The sequence below is a fragment of the Accipiter gentilis genome, chromosome 19 (genome assembly GCF_929443795.1).
Source record: "Accipiter gentilis chromosome 19, bAccGen1.1, whole genome shotgun sequence".
NCBI lineage: Eukaryota > Metazoa > Chordata > Aves > Accipitriformes > Accipitridae > Astur > Astur gentilis.
Window position 1 is genome coordinate 8,521,459 of NC_064898.1, and position 15,794 is coordinate 8,537,252.

Sequence of the window (15,794 nt, forward strand, 5' to 3'; positions counted from 1 at the left end):
GAGTTAAAACCTGCATTGCTTTAAGAGATGTGATAAAATTGTCAGTTACTGCAAGTTTCCTCTATATATTTCTCAGTAATGTGATTTCACCAAAAGGTGTAGGCAGACTGTTCCTGCATACCTCCAGCATGGTAGGGTGCTTCATCTAAAAAGAAGGGTAGTGCTAGAGGTCGGTAGGTGGAAAAGCAGTATCAAACCCATCGTTGTTTTTTGGGGGTTGTTTTGGTTTTGTTTTTTTTTCTTTTTCACATGCTGATGGTACTTCCTGAATTGTAGAGGACCAATGACTACTTTGGTAGCTGTGCCTTAGGCTTTCTGATCATCTTTGAAGCAGGATCCTGAACTCTTGGACCAATGGGCTGGTGTCTGTCTTTAGACTATGAACTGAACAGATGAGTTTTAAAATCTAAACCAAAATAAAAAGAATAATCTCTTTAATGTAATTCCATGCACCAACTCCAGGTTAAGACTGCAGCTGACAAAACTGTTGATACTTGAGTCCAGTGTCCCAAAGTAGTGCTTCCTACTGTTTTGAATTCTGCTGTCCTCTTTCTGTTTTTTCTTCCTCATTTATCTTTCTTCCAGCTTTCAGAGAAGCTGCTACATGGCTAGCTGTCGTGGTTTCAGCCCGGCCGGTAACAAAGGACCACGCAGCCGCTCGCTCACTCCTCCGCCCCCCTCCGGTGGGATGGGGAGGAGACGGAGGAGAGAAAAGGAAAAGAAACTGGAACCTCGAGGGTTGAGATAAAGGCAGTTTACTGGGACAAACACAAAAGAGATTACAACAACAACAACGGCACTAATGAAAAAAAAAAGTATACAAAAAGAGTGATGCACAGTGCAACTGCTCACCACCCGGGACCCGACGCTCCACCACTTCCCCCACCGAAAACAGAGACCACCCCCCGGCCCGCTCCCCATTTATATACTGGGCAGGATGTCGCATGGTATGGAATAGCTCCTTGGCTAGTCCAGGTCAGCTGCCCCGGCTATGCCCCCACCTCCCAGGTTCCTGTAAAAATTAACTCTATCCCAGCTGAACCCAGGACATTATCCACCCCTTATTCTATACCATCTACATCATGCCCAGATCTTACTTTTTTTTTTATTTTTTTTTTTTTTCCAATCAACCACTACAACTTTCCTTGTCTTATATATAAGTATATGGACTCCACCCCCTGACCTCGCACACACACACACGGTGTTCCTTTAGCCTATGGGCTATCCCTCTAATGTGTCCATCAATTTTGGGGCTCTATCTGTTGTAACAGTTCTTCAGGATAAGAGAGAGATGGTGTGAGATGTTGGGTTGTTGTACGCTGCCGCTGGAACTTGTGGCTAGTACATTTGGTGCAACTCATGCCCCTGGTCTGCAGGTCGAAGATGTTGATCTTGAGGAAATTGGTGGGTGCCAGTTCAAGTTCTATCACTGTTGTACTTGGCTCAGTTTCAAAAGTCCATCCTGTAGTCATTTGGATAATTCTCACAATAATACCCTTGATATGGCATATAGACACTATAGATACAATGACATGCATTGGCAGGTTATTTAGCAGTTAAATATCATACAGCCCAATTCACTGGCTATTCTCTCAGGTACTGGATACCTCTCTCCATGGTGGTCCACTTGCCTTGGTGACATGTAACTTCATCCCTGAAGGGGTATCTTTCCTTTACACCTAACAAAAGTCGCCTCCAGAGGCTGAGGACTTGTGTTTTTCTCCCAATCGCCTTGTCGATGCCCCCTTCCCTAGACAGAGATCCCAGCTGCTTGGCTTCCTTACCCTCTAATTCCACACTACTAGCCCCGCTATCCCAGCATCGGAGCAGCCAGGTAACAATGTGCTCACCTGGGTGGCGGCTAAAATCTTTTCGCATGTCACGCAACTCACTCATGGATAGAGATCGGGTAATTATTTCAGGTTCTGCCTCTACTTCCTGTTCTCGCGATGACCCTGGTTCATCTTCATCTCTCGCTAAGCGAACTGATTTCTTTGTGTGTTTCTTTTTCTGTACAGGGGCGACTGATACTGGCACAGGCTGGTTCTCTGGTTCAGCTGCAGTGTCTGTCACCGGGGTAGGGGTAGTCATGGTACCTGTTGTCGTGGTAGGGGCAGCCACGGTGCTTGTTGTCGGGGTAGGGGCAGCCACGGTGTCTGTTGTCAGGGTTTGGGTAGCCACGGTACATGTTGTCCTGTTTTCCATCTTTTCCCCCTTTTCCCCCCGAGGGTGCTGCATAATATCAAGCAGTGTTTGGTAGATATTGGCCAGAGCCCAGCACAGTGCAGCGAGTTGTATGTCTTTGGAATAGCCACAGCATTTTTCTTTCAAATATTCTGTCACTTCATAAGGGTTCTGTAGTTGTTCGGGAGTGAACTTCCAAGTCACTGGCGGTGAGAAGTTCTCTAGATACTTGCCCATATGCTCCCACATGCCGTGCCACCCATGAGTATCCAGCTTTGGGGGAGATCTCTGAGTGGTACTCTTAAAGAGCGTTTTTGTAGCCCTAAACAAGACCTGAAACATATTCAGGAGGCATAGCACTAACAGCACACTGGCTTGCGCATCCCAAGGATATTCAAAATTCTCAAAAGCTGTTGTAATTAGTCGGAAGGAGAAGAGGGAGGTGAACGGACGGGGGGAGGTATCCCCCCCTAATTTCCCCATGGATTGGGTGTAATTACCAATAAAATCCGACAGAAGGCGCCCAAAGTATGGAAATGATATCACTGCCTCATACAGATACCAGCTTAACCTCATGACCAGTGATGTAATCATTTCATAAGTCGACATTGCCCAGTACAGCAAAATGATAATCCCAATCACTCTCCCAGAGATGAGATACGCAACTACAGGCAATACATAGAGCATATAAGAGCTTACAAAACGCCACCATGTAAACAAATGAAACAACATTGTGACTAACATCTATATATCTAAGAAATGCGTTTGGCAAATTTGTTTCAACACGCTCTGGCCAGATCTGTCGTTATCTCAACCCTTCGTGCCCCACGTTGGGCGCCAGAAAAGACTGTCGTGGTTTCAGCCCGGCCGGTAACAAAGGACCACGCAGCCGCTCGCTCACTCCTCCGCCCCCCTCCGGTGGGATGGGGAGGAGACGGAGGAGAGAAAAGGAAAAGAAACTGGAACCTCGAGGGTTGAGATAAAGGCAGTTTACTGGGACAAACACAAAAGAGATTACAACAACAACAACGGCACTAATGAAAAAAAAAAGTATACAAAAAGAGTGATGCACAGTGCAACTGCTCACCACCCGGGACCCGACGCTCCGCCACTTCCCCCACCGAAAACAGAGACCACCCCCCGGCCCGCTCCCCATTTATATACTGGGCAGGATGTCACATGGTATGGAATAGCTCCTTGGCTAGTCCAGGTCAGCTGCCCCGGCTGTGCCCCCACCTCCCAGGTTCCTGTAAAAATTAACTCTATCCCAGCTGAACCCAGGACACTAGCAAAGGATATTTCTCTGTTGGAGAGATTTGTTTTTTACCAATATGCAAACGATCTTTTCATCAAATATTGATGAGTCCAAGCTCTGTTTTCATTCTTGCAATGCTTGTCAAACCCCCTTCCCCAAAATAAATGCTTCTTTATTTATTAGCTGATACTTGTTTTCTTTTCAGTGGACTCATTGGTTGCAGCTGGGCCATGGTGTTTGCTGCTGGAGGCTTCAAAGTGAAACTTTATGATATTGCACAACAACAGCTAACAAGTGCACTGGAAAACATTCGGTAGGTCACCTCATTTGAAATGACCAGGATTGTACTGAAACTGGGAATTATGAATGAACGGGCACATCTTACTCTTTAAGGTTACATAGATTCTTAAGCTTGAAAGAAGTCTTTAACTTACAAGTACAGATCCTGTTAAGGTCAGAAGAACTATGTTCCCAAATCTCTCAATGACACTTCTGAAGAGCACTTTAATTCTTAAGTAGTGATTTAAGAGCTTATGTTTAGATCCAAGTACTCAAAACAATGTTTACTGTGATTAGTTTTTCTATAAGCTAAGCTTAAAATACATGAACATAAGAGGTTTTGTGTAGAAAGACAACAAAGAGTTTCAAAATGGAAGTAGGTTAATATGGATTGCTGAGGAGCCCTGCTCAAATTATTAGTATTTCATAAGTAGAATTTTTAAAATTCTTAAACTAATATTTTTTAAGTCCTAGAAGACCAGATGGCTACTTCCACTAATGATGCAACTGCTGATCAGTTATAGTAGAGGCTGGGAGGCATCTATAGAAGGAGCAAAATCTGAGAGTGTGAACACAAGAACAATTGCACTGCTTCAGACCAACAATCCTCCAGCCCTTTACTCTGTTGCCCTGTGGTGCTACAGCTAAAGGCACATGCTCTCTTGGTACATGACAGAGCTACAAGTTCAAGTTCCTGCCTGTCTGCTCCCCTTGCCCAACCTTTAGCGCCTCTAAGTTGCTTGTGTATTCAGTAACTCTAACTAGATTTCTTCCTAGTATTTCTCTAACTTTCCCTTGAAGTTGTGTAAATCCTTTCGTGGCCTTGTTGCCAAAGGACTTTGTGTTCTGCAGGTTTACTGCTTGCCTCATGAAGTACTACTCCGTTTTGGCATGTTGCAGCCTGATTGTGTTCTGTAACAAGGCTTACAGCAAGGAGGCGTGACTTCAGGAGCCCCTTGTAGGTCAGTTCAGTTGTTGGAGTTTAGAAGTTAAACAATATGTGATATTTAGTGAGGTTTGCTAAAAAAGGCTTGATAATGAAAGGGGGTGGGGGGGGTGGGGGTGGGGGAGAAATCTATCTCCTACTTTTTTTTTCTTTGTTCCCCAAACCTCTCTTTCCTGGTTGGTGTTAGTCAGACTGAACATCTCTGTTGCTACACCTAGATGACAGACACTTCTGTTTTTTTCAGAATTGCTGTCATAGCAGTAGCCTTAATGGGATTCTGGATTAGTGTGGAGGGGGCAGTTTTGCAGTCTACATTACTAAAGACAGCACTCACCCCTAATTTTTTCTTTTTCTAATAGCAAAATGAGGACTTAAGCTTTCTAAGGCTTTTGGCTTGGGGTACATCTGTACTGTCCTGTGCCTGCATGTGCTGCTGCCCCGTAGGAGTTCAAGGCAGGTTTTGCCTTTTACGTAAGGTGCTCTTAACTTATAATTAACTTGTATGTTTTGGCTGTTGTAACATCCTGGTTAAAAAGCCTAGTTTCAGGACAACATTTTTGTGACAAGAATACAAGCTATGCAGTTTCTTCAATGAGTATTTTAATGATTGTATCTATCAAAATATGGTCAAACTTGAACTTCTTTGCACTGATTTCATAGCACACAACCTGCAGTAAATCTCTCTGAGTTATTGATATGATACTTGTGTGAGGGCTGGAGCTTGAGTAGGTAGCAAGGGCTCGCAGGAAAGAGCAACTGACAAAGTCAGCTGGTGGCTACATATCTGGACTTGCTGGGATTTGCTTTTCTTTTTCTCTCCAAATAGCTAGTATTTTTAGGGAAGTTTTTAGGCTTAGGGTTTCTGTGTGTTTTCTTGCTTTAGTATTGAAAAGTATTTGTTCCACTCTAGTCTGCAGGCTGTGAACTTGTAGTGTATGAAGGTACTCTACATATTAAAGAGAAACTGGGGCATACAGAGGACTGTTCGTAGTTTCCCTTTTCTAAACAAGTGGGATTTGAGTAGTAAACAACATTTACTTTGCTTCTAAAAGGAGATTATACTCCTTTGGCAGAAATATTAAATATTTCTTAACTATTTTATGTGGTGGACTTTTAGTACATTGACCTGTAACTCGTTCTGAATTTATATACAGGGCATCTTGAGGTTCACTTACCTAATGAATTCAACTGTCACACAACCATAGGTGGGCAGCAGGGATGGGACTGGTATGGACCTACAATGATCATGAGAGCCTGCATGTATCTATGGAAAATCTGAAATGTACTCTAAATTTATTCGAAAGACTTTGGTTATGGGTAAAAAATAAGATTAAAGAATGGAATTTGGATCTACTGAAACAAGTGGAAATATGTATCACACTGCCACAATATCAGTAGACCAGATACAGAAGGAAAAGGAGAGTGTGTTTACTAAGGCCTACATGGTGTGATGGATTTACTACCTATCTACCTGTTGCCAGATGCATGGCAGTCAGTGCCCTGGCATACAAAACAACCGCACATTGGATTGAACTGGGTGTACCGGTGGCATTATTAACCAGTGTCTGCTCTAATGGTACAACCTTTTGATTTGTTGGAGAAACAAACTAATGAACAGCTTTATGCCACGCTTGGCTTACGGAATACATGCTGTAGTAACCTGCCTTGGAAAAGGTAACTTTTCATATCTGGTATGCTTTTTTTCTGAGACAGTGTGATTCTGGTTTGAATGCAAGATTGATAAACTTTAAAATAATGAGAGTTAGAAAAACAAGTAGTACCCTATTCCTGAAAGTACTCCTAAAACATATGATGCAGAAATGCTGTTGTGCATGCCCCCCAAAAAACCTTCAAGATTCTTGTAATATGTAAACTTCTTTTTGAATTGTTACTGTGCTACTGTTTTAAACATAATTATGCTGCTGATAAAGGCTGATTAATTACAGTGGAAATGCTGTATTTTTTCCCCTATGTAACTGGTTCATGTTTTATATAGAATAGTTTTTGCATGTATAGTGAAAGACTATTGCAAGGGGAAAAAGTTCACTTGACTCTGAAGAGGACACTAAAACTTGGATATTTGCGCATGCATTCTGTGATTTCTTTCTAGAAGTAGATGCTGGTTAAATATGGTATTTACCAAGATATAAAACTGTGTCTCCTCCAGGACACAGGAGCAGGTAATGTGTTTTAATATACAAAAAACAAACAATTGTATGCATAAAGGCTATAGCTAACTAAAGAAAAAAATACTGTAGAAGATCTCAGGAAGTAGTCTGTGCTAAAATACAAAGACAAGATTATTTTTAAAACTACATCATTATATTCAACTGCACTAAACAGTACATTATACTAGAAGCTCTTTTCTATCTTCTGATCCTTCCTTTTTTTCTCTTAGCCCAAGTAGAAAAATTTTCTGGGACAGATTGAAGTTGACTTTGTGAAGTGGTAGTTGTATCTAGGGATGTGAGCATGTAAAACTACTATTTTTACTTTTATTACATAGATACAAGTGAAATGCAATAGTAGTATCAAAACATGGAAATATTTGGTTGGAAAGGAAGCAACTTCGACCCTCTATTAAATAACAGGGACCCTCTCCCTTAAATTAAATTAATTTAAACTTTAATTAAAAATGAAAGGAAATTATTAGTGAGTTCCATTCTTCCAGAATGGACTTCTACAGAACTCCGCCTTCTGAAAACTGGTAGATGCTGCTAAGGTTGCATGGTACTGAATCTAAACTCATAAGTGAAGCTGTTCAGTGAGAATAACTTCCATGTCAGCTTTACCTGACTATAGGTTGCTTTTCTGCATGCTTCAAAGACATTAGGCCTTTAAAGAGTTGGAGCCAAGCAATCTTGAGATCAGAGTATCACACTTCCTCTTAAGTATTCATTTAACTGTAACTTTTATTGGACTTGATACATAGTAAAGTGTAGTATTGACCTAAGCAACCTTAACTTTTTCTGTACTGTAGGAGCACAATTGCTATGAAAAACAAACAAGATGCAGGGGCTAGAAAAAAGTAGCATTTCCCTGCCCACCCCTGGCCAAGTGGAGAGAAGTTCTTTAAGAGCTGTACTGTTGTGAATAGGGATCTGGAACTTGTAATGAAGTGCCTGATGTATGGCAGGTCACAATGTCGAGGAAGTAAACCGTATCTATGCCTATGACTTTGCTGTAGCCAGTTTTGAAAGACTCTTCCCCCTGTAACTCAAGCTTATCACCTTTCTCGTTCCAGGAGGAGACTAGTCTCTAGAAAAGACATTTGACTGAACATTACTTCTTGCTGTCTGGTGCCCTCCTATGCTTTGTTTGTATAGAAAGGGGAACAGCTTACTGGATTGGTTTTGTAGCATGAGGAGCACACTGATAAGGCTTTACTCTCTTTTCCTAGCTCACGGTATGTTCCATGGCTGTGTGGTTAGATACTTTTCCCAAGCTGGCTTCCTCTGCCAGTCTTGTGTTTGTATCAAGGGCAAAATGCAGCTTGGCTTAGGTCTTCATTGGTAGTTTTATATATCTCCTTTGAGGGGGACACCTTTTAAGTAGATAATTCTTATCAAAGTGTATTTTTATTGAGTGGCACATCAAGCTTGTGCTAAATCATAGGCTTGATTCTACCTTTCAGTTTTATCCCTCCCCACAAATGCAATTAACTGGATAGGGAAAATTGCTTCATTTGCAGAACTAACTAGAGAATGTCTTAATAGGTTTTGGAAGGGGATAGATTCTGCCTTTTGAAGGGTTCTGCATGGCCATTCTGTGGTTGAAAACACCTCCAAAGGGCAGTGTTGTCTTCTTGCTTCATTCCTGTGTGGCAGCTAGTCCCCTGGGCAGCTAGAATATATGATATAAATAAGACTGATTTTTGCAATTACAAAGGCTGTGTGTTGAGAACAGTTAATGGTGTTGACATTTGCCTGGTATGCAGAAGTAACAGGTTGTCCAAAAAGCTGGTAAAATCTCCATCCCTGAAGGCTTTCAAGGCTTGGCTACACCAAACCAAGGCTAACCTCATCTCATGTTGGCAATAGTTCTGCTGCAGGTGCAAGCTGGACTGGAGACTTCCCAGGGTCCCTTTCAGCTAGCGTATCTGTGACTGTGTGGGAGACCCAGTTTTCAGGCTGGGTCTGCGTGATCAGAAGCAGGGATGTGAGCTGTGGGTCTCTATTTTAGGTAGGCCGACTTTGGTTTTGGTGAGAATTTCCATCTTGAGCCTAAACTTAAAATAAACAAAATATTAAGAATCACAGAAAATGCTTCCTAGCAGGAAGGTTTCCCAGCATAAACTTGTTCAGTTCTGATGCCAAGATGCCAAAAGAATCTTGACAAACCTAATGAGTGAGCTTATTTAGCTCACTAGATCTGGAGACAGCATTGGAATTGATCTTCTAAGGGTAAGAAGGGACTTGTAATGAGTTGCAGACCCTGCTCAGACTCAGCAATATTGGCAACTCTGTGTTTACCATGGAAAAACATAATGACTGTAATTGCATTTTCCTGTTAAAAAAACAAACAAACAACGAACAACAAAACAAAACCAAAAACTGCAACGATAGCAAAGACTATCTGGTCTGTGTAATGCCAATATAGACATCCTCAGAGTGCCAGAGCTGGAAAACAGTTTGTGTGTGTGATAACTTTAGGAGATGTCAGAACTTGTATGGAGTGCATCACCATACTTTTGTACTATGTCCCGGCTCCCCTGTTTTCCTTTGCTTCGTGCATCTTCAAAACTGTGGCAAAGGCAGATGTGTAACTCTCCCTCTTTAATATACTGCTGTTGCTATGGATGAAGTACATTTGACAGCGCTGGATCTCTCTTGTATGTATGTTCCTGTTCAAACTTCCATGGTCCAGCTTGTACTGCTGTTTCAAGAAGACATAAAGTGTAATAACTTTTCCGTGGTGGTGCTTACCTTTAGTCTGGGGAGAGCAGGAAGAGGGAAGGTGATTGCTTATGCATTCATATGGCCAATTGTAACTCAGTATTAGCTGCTTACTATTTGGCTGTTGCATGTGTGGACAGTGAGCTGGTCCCAGTATCGGGGGCTTTCAGTTGTCTTCTTGGCCTGTTGTGTCTCAGGGCTGGCTTATTTTTGGTTGTTTTTTTTTGCTATGCCAACTACTCTCTCGTTTATCAGACAGGACTAGATAGCAGTCTGGTGCCGTGACTGGTTAATGGTCCTAGTCTTTGGGCAATGGTGGTTAGCTGAACTTGTGAAGAATAATAATGGTGGTGTTGTCTCTTCTTCTCTCTAGTCTCCTTGCTGGTTTGGGCAATAAGTTTGTGATTAAGTGGTCTTTAATCTTGCAAGTATTTGCTTGTTCCAACAATGTGTGCTGAATAGTATGACTGCCCAGTAGTAGCTGTGGTTAAAGGTGAGGCAATGAGGTGTGAAGAAGGTGGGTTAAGTATTAGTATTGCTTGCAAGGTCCTTCTGTAAAAAGTTCTAGAATAGGATTTGTGACCATGAGCATCCGGGGCAGTTTATGTAATCAGGGGTGTTATAGATTGGGTGCCTTATCTTGAAGCAAATACTGGCTCACTTCCCAGAGTTGTGTTGACATGGGTAGTCAGATACAACAGTAAAACTCTGGAGGTAGGCAAAGTGTGGGTTCTAAAAGGAGGTGGTATTTTCTTAGGGATGTGAATTCTTCATGTCAAACTCTTCAAACTGTGCACACCATACAATTGCAAAGCAAAGTCCTGTGGTGTGTTCTATTGACATGGCTGCAGTAACCTCAGTCTGTGGTCATCCTCAGGGATGATTACCCTGAAGTCTAGGCTGCTTTGAATAAAGAGTCATCCAGTAGAGGTCAGTGGTGTACTGCTGTATGTACAAAACGATCTGTTTGTGCCTTAATGTATGATAAATACCAGGGGAAGCTCCCTTCCTTTCCCACAAAAGTGTGGACAATATTAACCCAGGGGAATATAAAGAGGGATTAGCATTTGGAAGAGTTAAAACTAAATTGTGGAACAAACCAGCCAGAATGTCAACAAATATATTGGTGAAGAGGGGGGGCAAAAAAAATTTTCCTGGGAGGGAAGGCCAAAATTCAAGGAATGCACAAGTTCTATTTCCTATTCCATGCTTTAAATAACTATACTAATTTAAATAAATGGCTAGCATGAAGATTGGTGATGTTAACAGGAAGATTTTTGTTTAGGAGGAAGAATCAGTCCAGCCTTAAGTTTGTAAGGATGACAATGATGGTTTTGCTGGTTGATTACGAAATGTTCAATGCACAGTGTAGTGGATAATGGCTTATGACAGAGGAGCAGAAATGATGGGATGGTCATCACTGGCAGAGAAGGAAAGGTATGGAACAAGAGATGGGTGCTGCAAACTTCTGTAAAAACTTGTGGAAGAAAAAGAAAAGTCAGATCTTAGTCTCATTCTAGCCTTTTTGAGTCCCTCAGTTATCAGTCATGGAGTTGAGTTTCAGAGGACCAGGGAGGATGAGACAAGTGTCATATTGCACAGAAAGTGAACAAAACTTCACCCTTTTCTTCAAAGAAAGAAGTAATTCTGTTGTGGTCTCTTCAAATTTAAGTTCCGCTTTTCTTTTTTTAAGAGCAATGCACAGCCTATGAGCAAGAAGAGGGTGCTGGATTTAGGCAAGTGCACCTGGGAAATGAACTTCTGATGAATGGATAGTTAAGACCTTTTGAATCAGAGAAAATGGCTTCAAGTTGCACCAGGGGAGGTTTAGATTGGATATTGGGAAAAATTTCTTCACCAAAAGGCTTACCAGGCATTGGAACAGGCTGCTCAGAGAAGTGGTTGAGTCACCATCTCTGGAGTTATATAAAAGATGTGTAGATATGGCATTTAGGGACATGATTTAATGGTGGACTTGGCAGTGTTAGGTTTACAGTTGGGCTCAATGATCTTAATGGTCTTTTCCAACCTAAATGATTCTATGATTGTTTCCTTACCATCTCGCCTCACAGGGTGTGAAGGAGTCAGAAGTTTGGACACTCTAGTTTAGGTGCACCTTTTTCTTTACAGGTGAAGCACTGGCACCTTTAGTGTGCTGGAAGCCTTAAGTCTTGGATGGAACTCCTGCCTAGCAAGCTTTGGTGAACCGTGGCAGGTTAGAAGATGGAGCTGAAGCTTCCTGTTTCCTATTCTTTACTACGCAGATTGCTCAAAGGCAGAAGTCTGTGCTTTCCAGCCATCCATTTTCTGTGGTGTTAAGAAACCAAACAGGGAACCGATCCAGAAACTTGATGGATTTCCTGCTTATTTCTGTGATGCTGCCTGGAGGGGTGTGTGTCTGAGCACTTCCCTCCACCCCCCACCCACCCCCCCCTTTTGTAAACAAAACTTAGCAGAAAATAATTTCTGACTAGTTTAGCTTTGGATAGGAACGGTCTGGGTTTTTGAGTCTAAATCCGTTTTTGAGAAAAGAGGCAGAAAGCCATTAATGGAAGTCTTTTCATCAGTTTTGGACTGCATAAACCGGTAGGAATACTAATTTTGGCACCAAGTCTAAGGGATTCCAGGGAAGTAAACAGGACAGACCTGAGCAGTGTCTAAAAAGTGTATGACTCTTGGCTTCATTTTCCAGCTGAGAATGAATTGAACCTTTTCAAAGCTCTTGTCTAATGTAAACAGAATGCAATGCTTAGCTGTTTACCCAGGCGTGCTCTAAGAGTCAAAAATCGTTGACCATGATCAGCTCTGACACAAATAAAGAGGAAATGCTAGAACTTGCAGTACACACATGATCATCTGGAGTTAATTGCTGAAACAGTTCATTGGAAGTTAATGCTTGTAGGAGTTAGTGCTGTGTGTGCGCATGCATGTAGATTTTTTTTTGTTATCGGTTTTGTTCTTCCCAATTTGAAATATGGGTGCATATTCTGGTTTAGAAGGTGCACTGTCACCTTTATCGACTTCAAATAGAGCCTCTGTTGACATCTTACCTACTCACTAGTTATTGGAAATTCATCCATTTAATGTGCAAAGTCCATGGTGATCTGAAGGTATGTTTCTTCTGTTGTACTAAACCAGGAGCAAGCTGTTTTGTTTGCTGGGAAACAAATGTTGTCTTTTCTACTTCGAGTGGAAGAAAGGACATCAGAGTAACTTGCAGAGCAGCATATGTTTATGACCTCTTAATAAAGCCACAATAAAAATGGTAGAGCCTATAATTGCTGTATTTTCTTGGACACAGCACAACTACATGAATGCTGAAGTAAAATTCTGATTCTTTGGAAGTTAATGGTAGATTTAGTGAGCCAGTTCAAGCTAAAGATCTGAGGGCCCAGTGAATCTCTGATGAGGTTTGAGGTTTGTCTTGCTTCCGTATAGTTAAGTAGGAACGGGATTGTCTTTAAATAAATCCCTGCAAACTTTCATCTTCAGTGACTTCAGAATACTGTGGTCTAAATGTCTTATTCTGAGCTATTTTCTTTGGGGATAAATAGGTACTTCCATCATAAGACAAGATGGATTGCATACTTGGATGCCTAAAAGAGATCAAGTGCATCTGAAACACTTAGTTCTCCCTTCTTTAAAAGAGAGCTGAGGATGATTGTCTCAGATCTGCATGTTGACAGGGTAGGTGAGATGAATCCCACTCATTTTGTTCAGGAAATCTGGAGGAGGAATCTTAATATTTTTATTTGATCTGTGGACTCAATATTTGTTGACAGGAATGAGCTCTAAAGAAAAGGATGGTTTGACAAAGTGAGAGTGCATTATCACATGTTGCTCAGCAGATGCCCTGGAAAAAGTAGAGAGAGAAAAAAGATAAAGGTGATGATCTACATCCCTCTCCCTTTTCAATTAATTTAAAATGCTGCTTGAAAAATAGAAATGACACTTTCTGCCACTTCATAAAGCAACTGAGAGCTGAGGTCTGGTTGCTCTGTGTCTGGTTTGTTTAGGATTGCTGATGTAAAGGTGGCTGCAGCGGTGTCACTGGCAGGGGCTAAGGAAAGGCTACCACAAGGTCTAAGTGCTGGATTGGAGAGGTGGTCTGGGGCTGACATCCCAGTCTGGTGGCTGGCTGCCTGCCGTGCTTCGTAAGGACTAAGGATAGCGTCTGTCTCTGGCTGCTGTAGGTTGTGACAAACATATGGGGTCCCATCCCTGAGGTCTCTAGATAGAAAAATAAACCCCGTGTTACTGTCTGGATACTTGGAGGGGCCTGGGCAGGTGTGTTAAGGACTGAGGTGTGGCTGGGAGTGGAGATCATCTGGGCCTGTATAAATAAGTTCTGCCCATTTAACATGTACTGTCCTGTAAAGCCTCTAATGAAGACTGTCATGTGTGCCCCAGTGCCACAATCACTTGGGAAACACATGATGGATCACTGGTCATTTCTATATACAGTTATATGATTTACAAAGTAGAAAAATACACTTTTTCCAAGCTGTACAGCTTCTCTGTTTGCTATAGCTTTTCTACCCTCCAACTGGGTTGCAAGTGCAATTTATTTATCATGTAAAAAGGCATCCAAAAGAAGCCAAAGCTTCAGAACTAGATTGGTAGAGAGAAGAAAGGATTTTTTTAATTTTTTTTCTTGCTGTTAATCTTTTAGTTCAATTTCCTCCTCTCTTCAGGCTGAGCAATTTTTGCTGAATAGTAACCAAAGGCTCAAAGGAGTTCTGGCTTGAGGTAACTGACAGATTTAACGGTGATAAAGGCTACATCAAATAGCTTTAGGTTGATCGTGACCAGATAGTTTAATCTCACTTAATTTCTGTGGAAATTGCTCCTCTAAGTGACTGTTAACAGTTTTGAAAATGGCTTGCTTGCTCCTGACTTCCATGGGTTTCAAACTGTAGAGACTTCTGAGAAGGTGGCATGTCCAGCCCCTGCAATGGTGTGTACTTGAACATTCATTTCAAGCTCTGGCCACTCAGTTTAGTAACTACTTGAATTTTCTGATACTTGCTCTGTAGTCATTACCTATGTAGGGTATGAATTTTTTAGGGCTGACTCCTGGCTGTATGGAATGTATTTATTCTATACCATTAAACAGTGTTCCTGCAGTGAGTCTTCATAACAAAAGAGCTATTGTTTGTAAAACTGGATGAAGTATATTAAAGGGACCTCTCCTCATTAAATATGAGTATAAAAACTCCTGCTGATCCTGCACCAGTGAAAACAGGTTTGAAGTGGTGATAAGCTTGCATCTAGAAGTAGATCCTGGAGCTCTCCAGGCTTGAAGAGAATGTTGTAGGTTAGAGGGAGCGAAGAGAAATGACTGAAACTAACCTTTATATTTTTTAACTATAAATATATGCAGTGGCATGGCAAATAGCATAATACTACTGGGTTGTTAAGAAGCTTTTTAAAAAATTAATGGCGGCTTAATGATAAAGTACTTAAATGTGTATGTTGTTTCTGTCAGCAAACAAATGAAAGAGCTGGAGGAGTCGGGATTCCTGAAAGGAGCTTTGAGTGCGGAGCAGCAGTTGGCTCTCATTAGCATCTGTACAGACCTGAGGGCAGCAGTAGAGGGTGCTACTTTCATTCAGGTAAGCGAAGATTTGACAAATCCTAGCAAACAGTTTAGAAAGATGATCTAGAGCTGTGCTGTGCAGTCGATGGTCAATGGAGACTTCAACATCCTGACCACATAAGGATGGTTGTGCTTGTTAAAATTAAAGTTCTTTCTAGCCTAGTATCTTGACATGGGAGATAATGCCTCTTTGCAGGATTTCCCTACTCAAGAGTCCTTGCAAGTTTCTTTTGGGTTATGTTGGAAGAAGCTGGTAGCTGGCTAAGCCAAGAGAGAATTGCTGACCTCCATGTGTAACAAAGACTGTATGTGTTAGAGAGATGAATGTGGGGGAATGGGGGGACAGGAGATTCTTGGGGGAGAGACTGTCTTAGTGAACACCACACGTTCTAGTGCTGGGACTAAAACATGTTTCTTCCTCTCCAGGTACGTCGGGAAAGCAGGGAGTATGGCTATGTCCAGGGGTGACTTCTATTCTGACTGTGGAGGAGCACTGTTGCCAAAAGCAGATCCAACAGAGTGTTAGAATATTAAAGCCAGGGTTGATATACAGGGCTAGAATCTGTGCTACTAATTAAAATTGGGATGGGGAGCAAGCTGTATTATTGAACCTGATAGTCTGTGCCTGCTTAACTA

The 15,794-nt window shown here is 41.8% G+C and overlaps 1 protein-coding gene and 1 long non-coding RNA gene across 2 annotated transcripts in view; one reads left to right on the forward strand and one right to left on the reverse strand.

Annotated features, from left to right (window-relative positions):
• LOC126048201 (uncharacterized) overlaps positions 1-15,794 on the reverse strand; it is a 566,030-nt gene that overhangs the window by 379,957 nt on the left and 170,279 nt on the right. The gene's annotated exons all lie outside the window — the stretch shown is intronic.
• CRYL1 (crystallin lambda 1) overlaps positions 1-15,794 on the forward strand; it is a 62,315-nt gene that overhangs the window by 1,903 nt on the left and 44,618 nt on the right. Inside the window, exons 2-3 of the mRNA XM_049822840.1 lie at positions 3,645-3,752; positions 15,048-15,174. Of these exons, the coding sequence (XP_049678797.1) occupies positions 3,645-3,752; positions 15,048-15,174 (235 nt within the window). The remainder of the gene's footprint in view (positions 1-3,644; positions 3,753-15,047; positions 15,175-15,794) is intronic.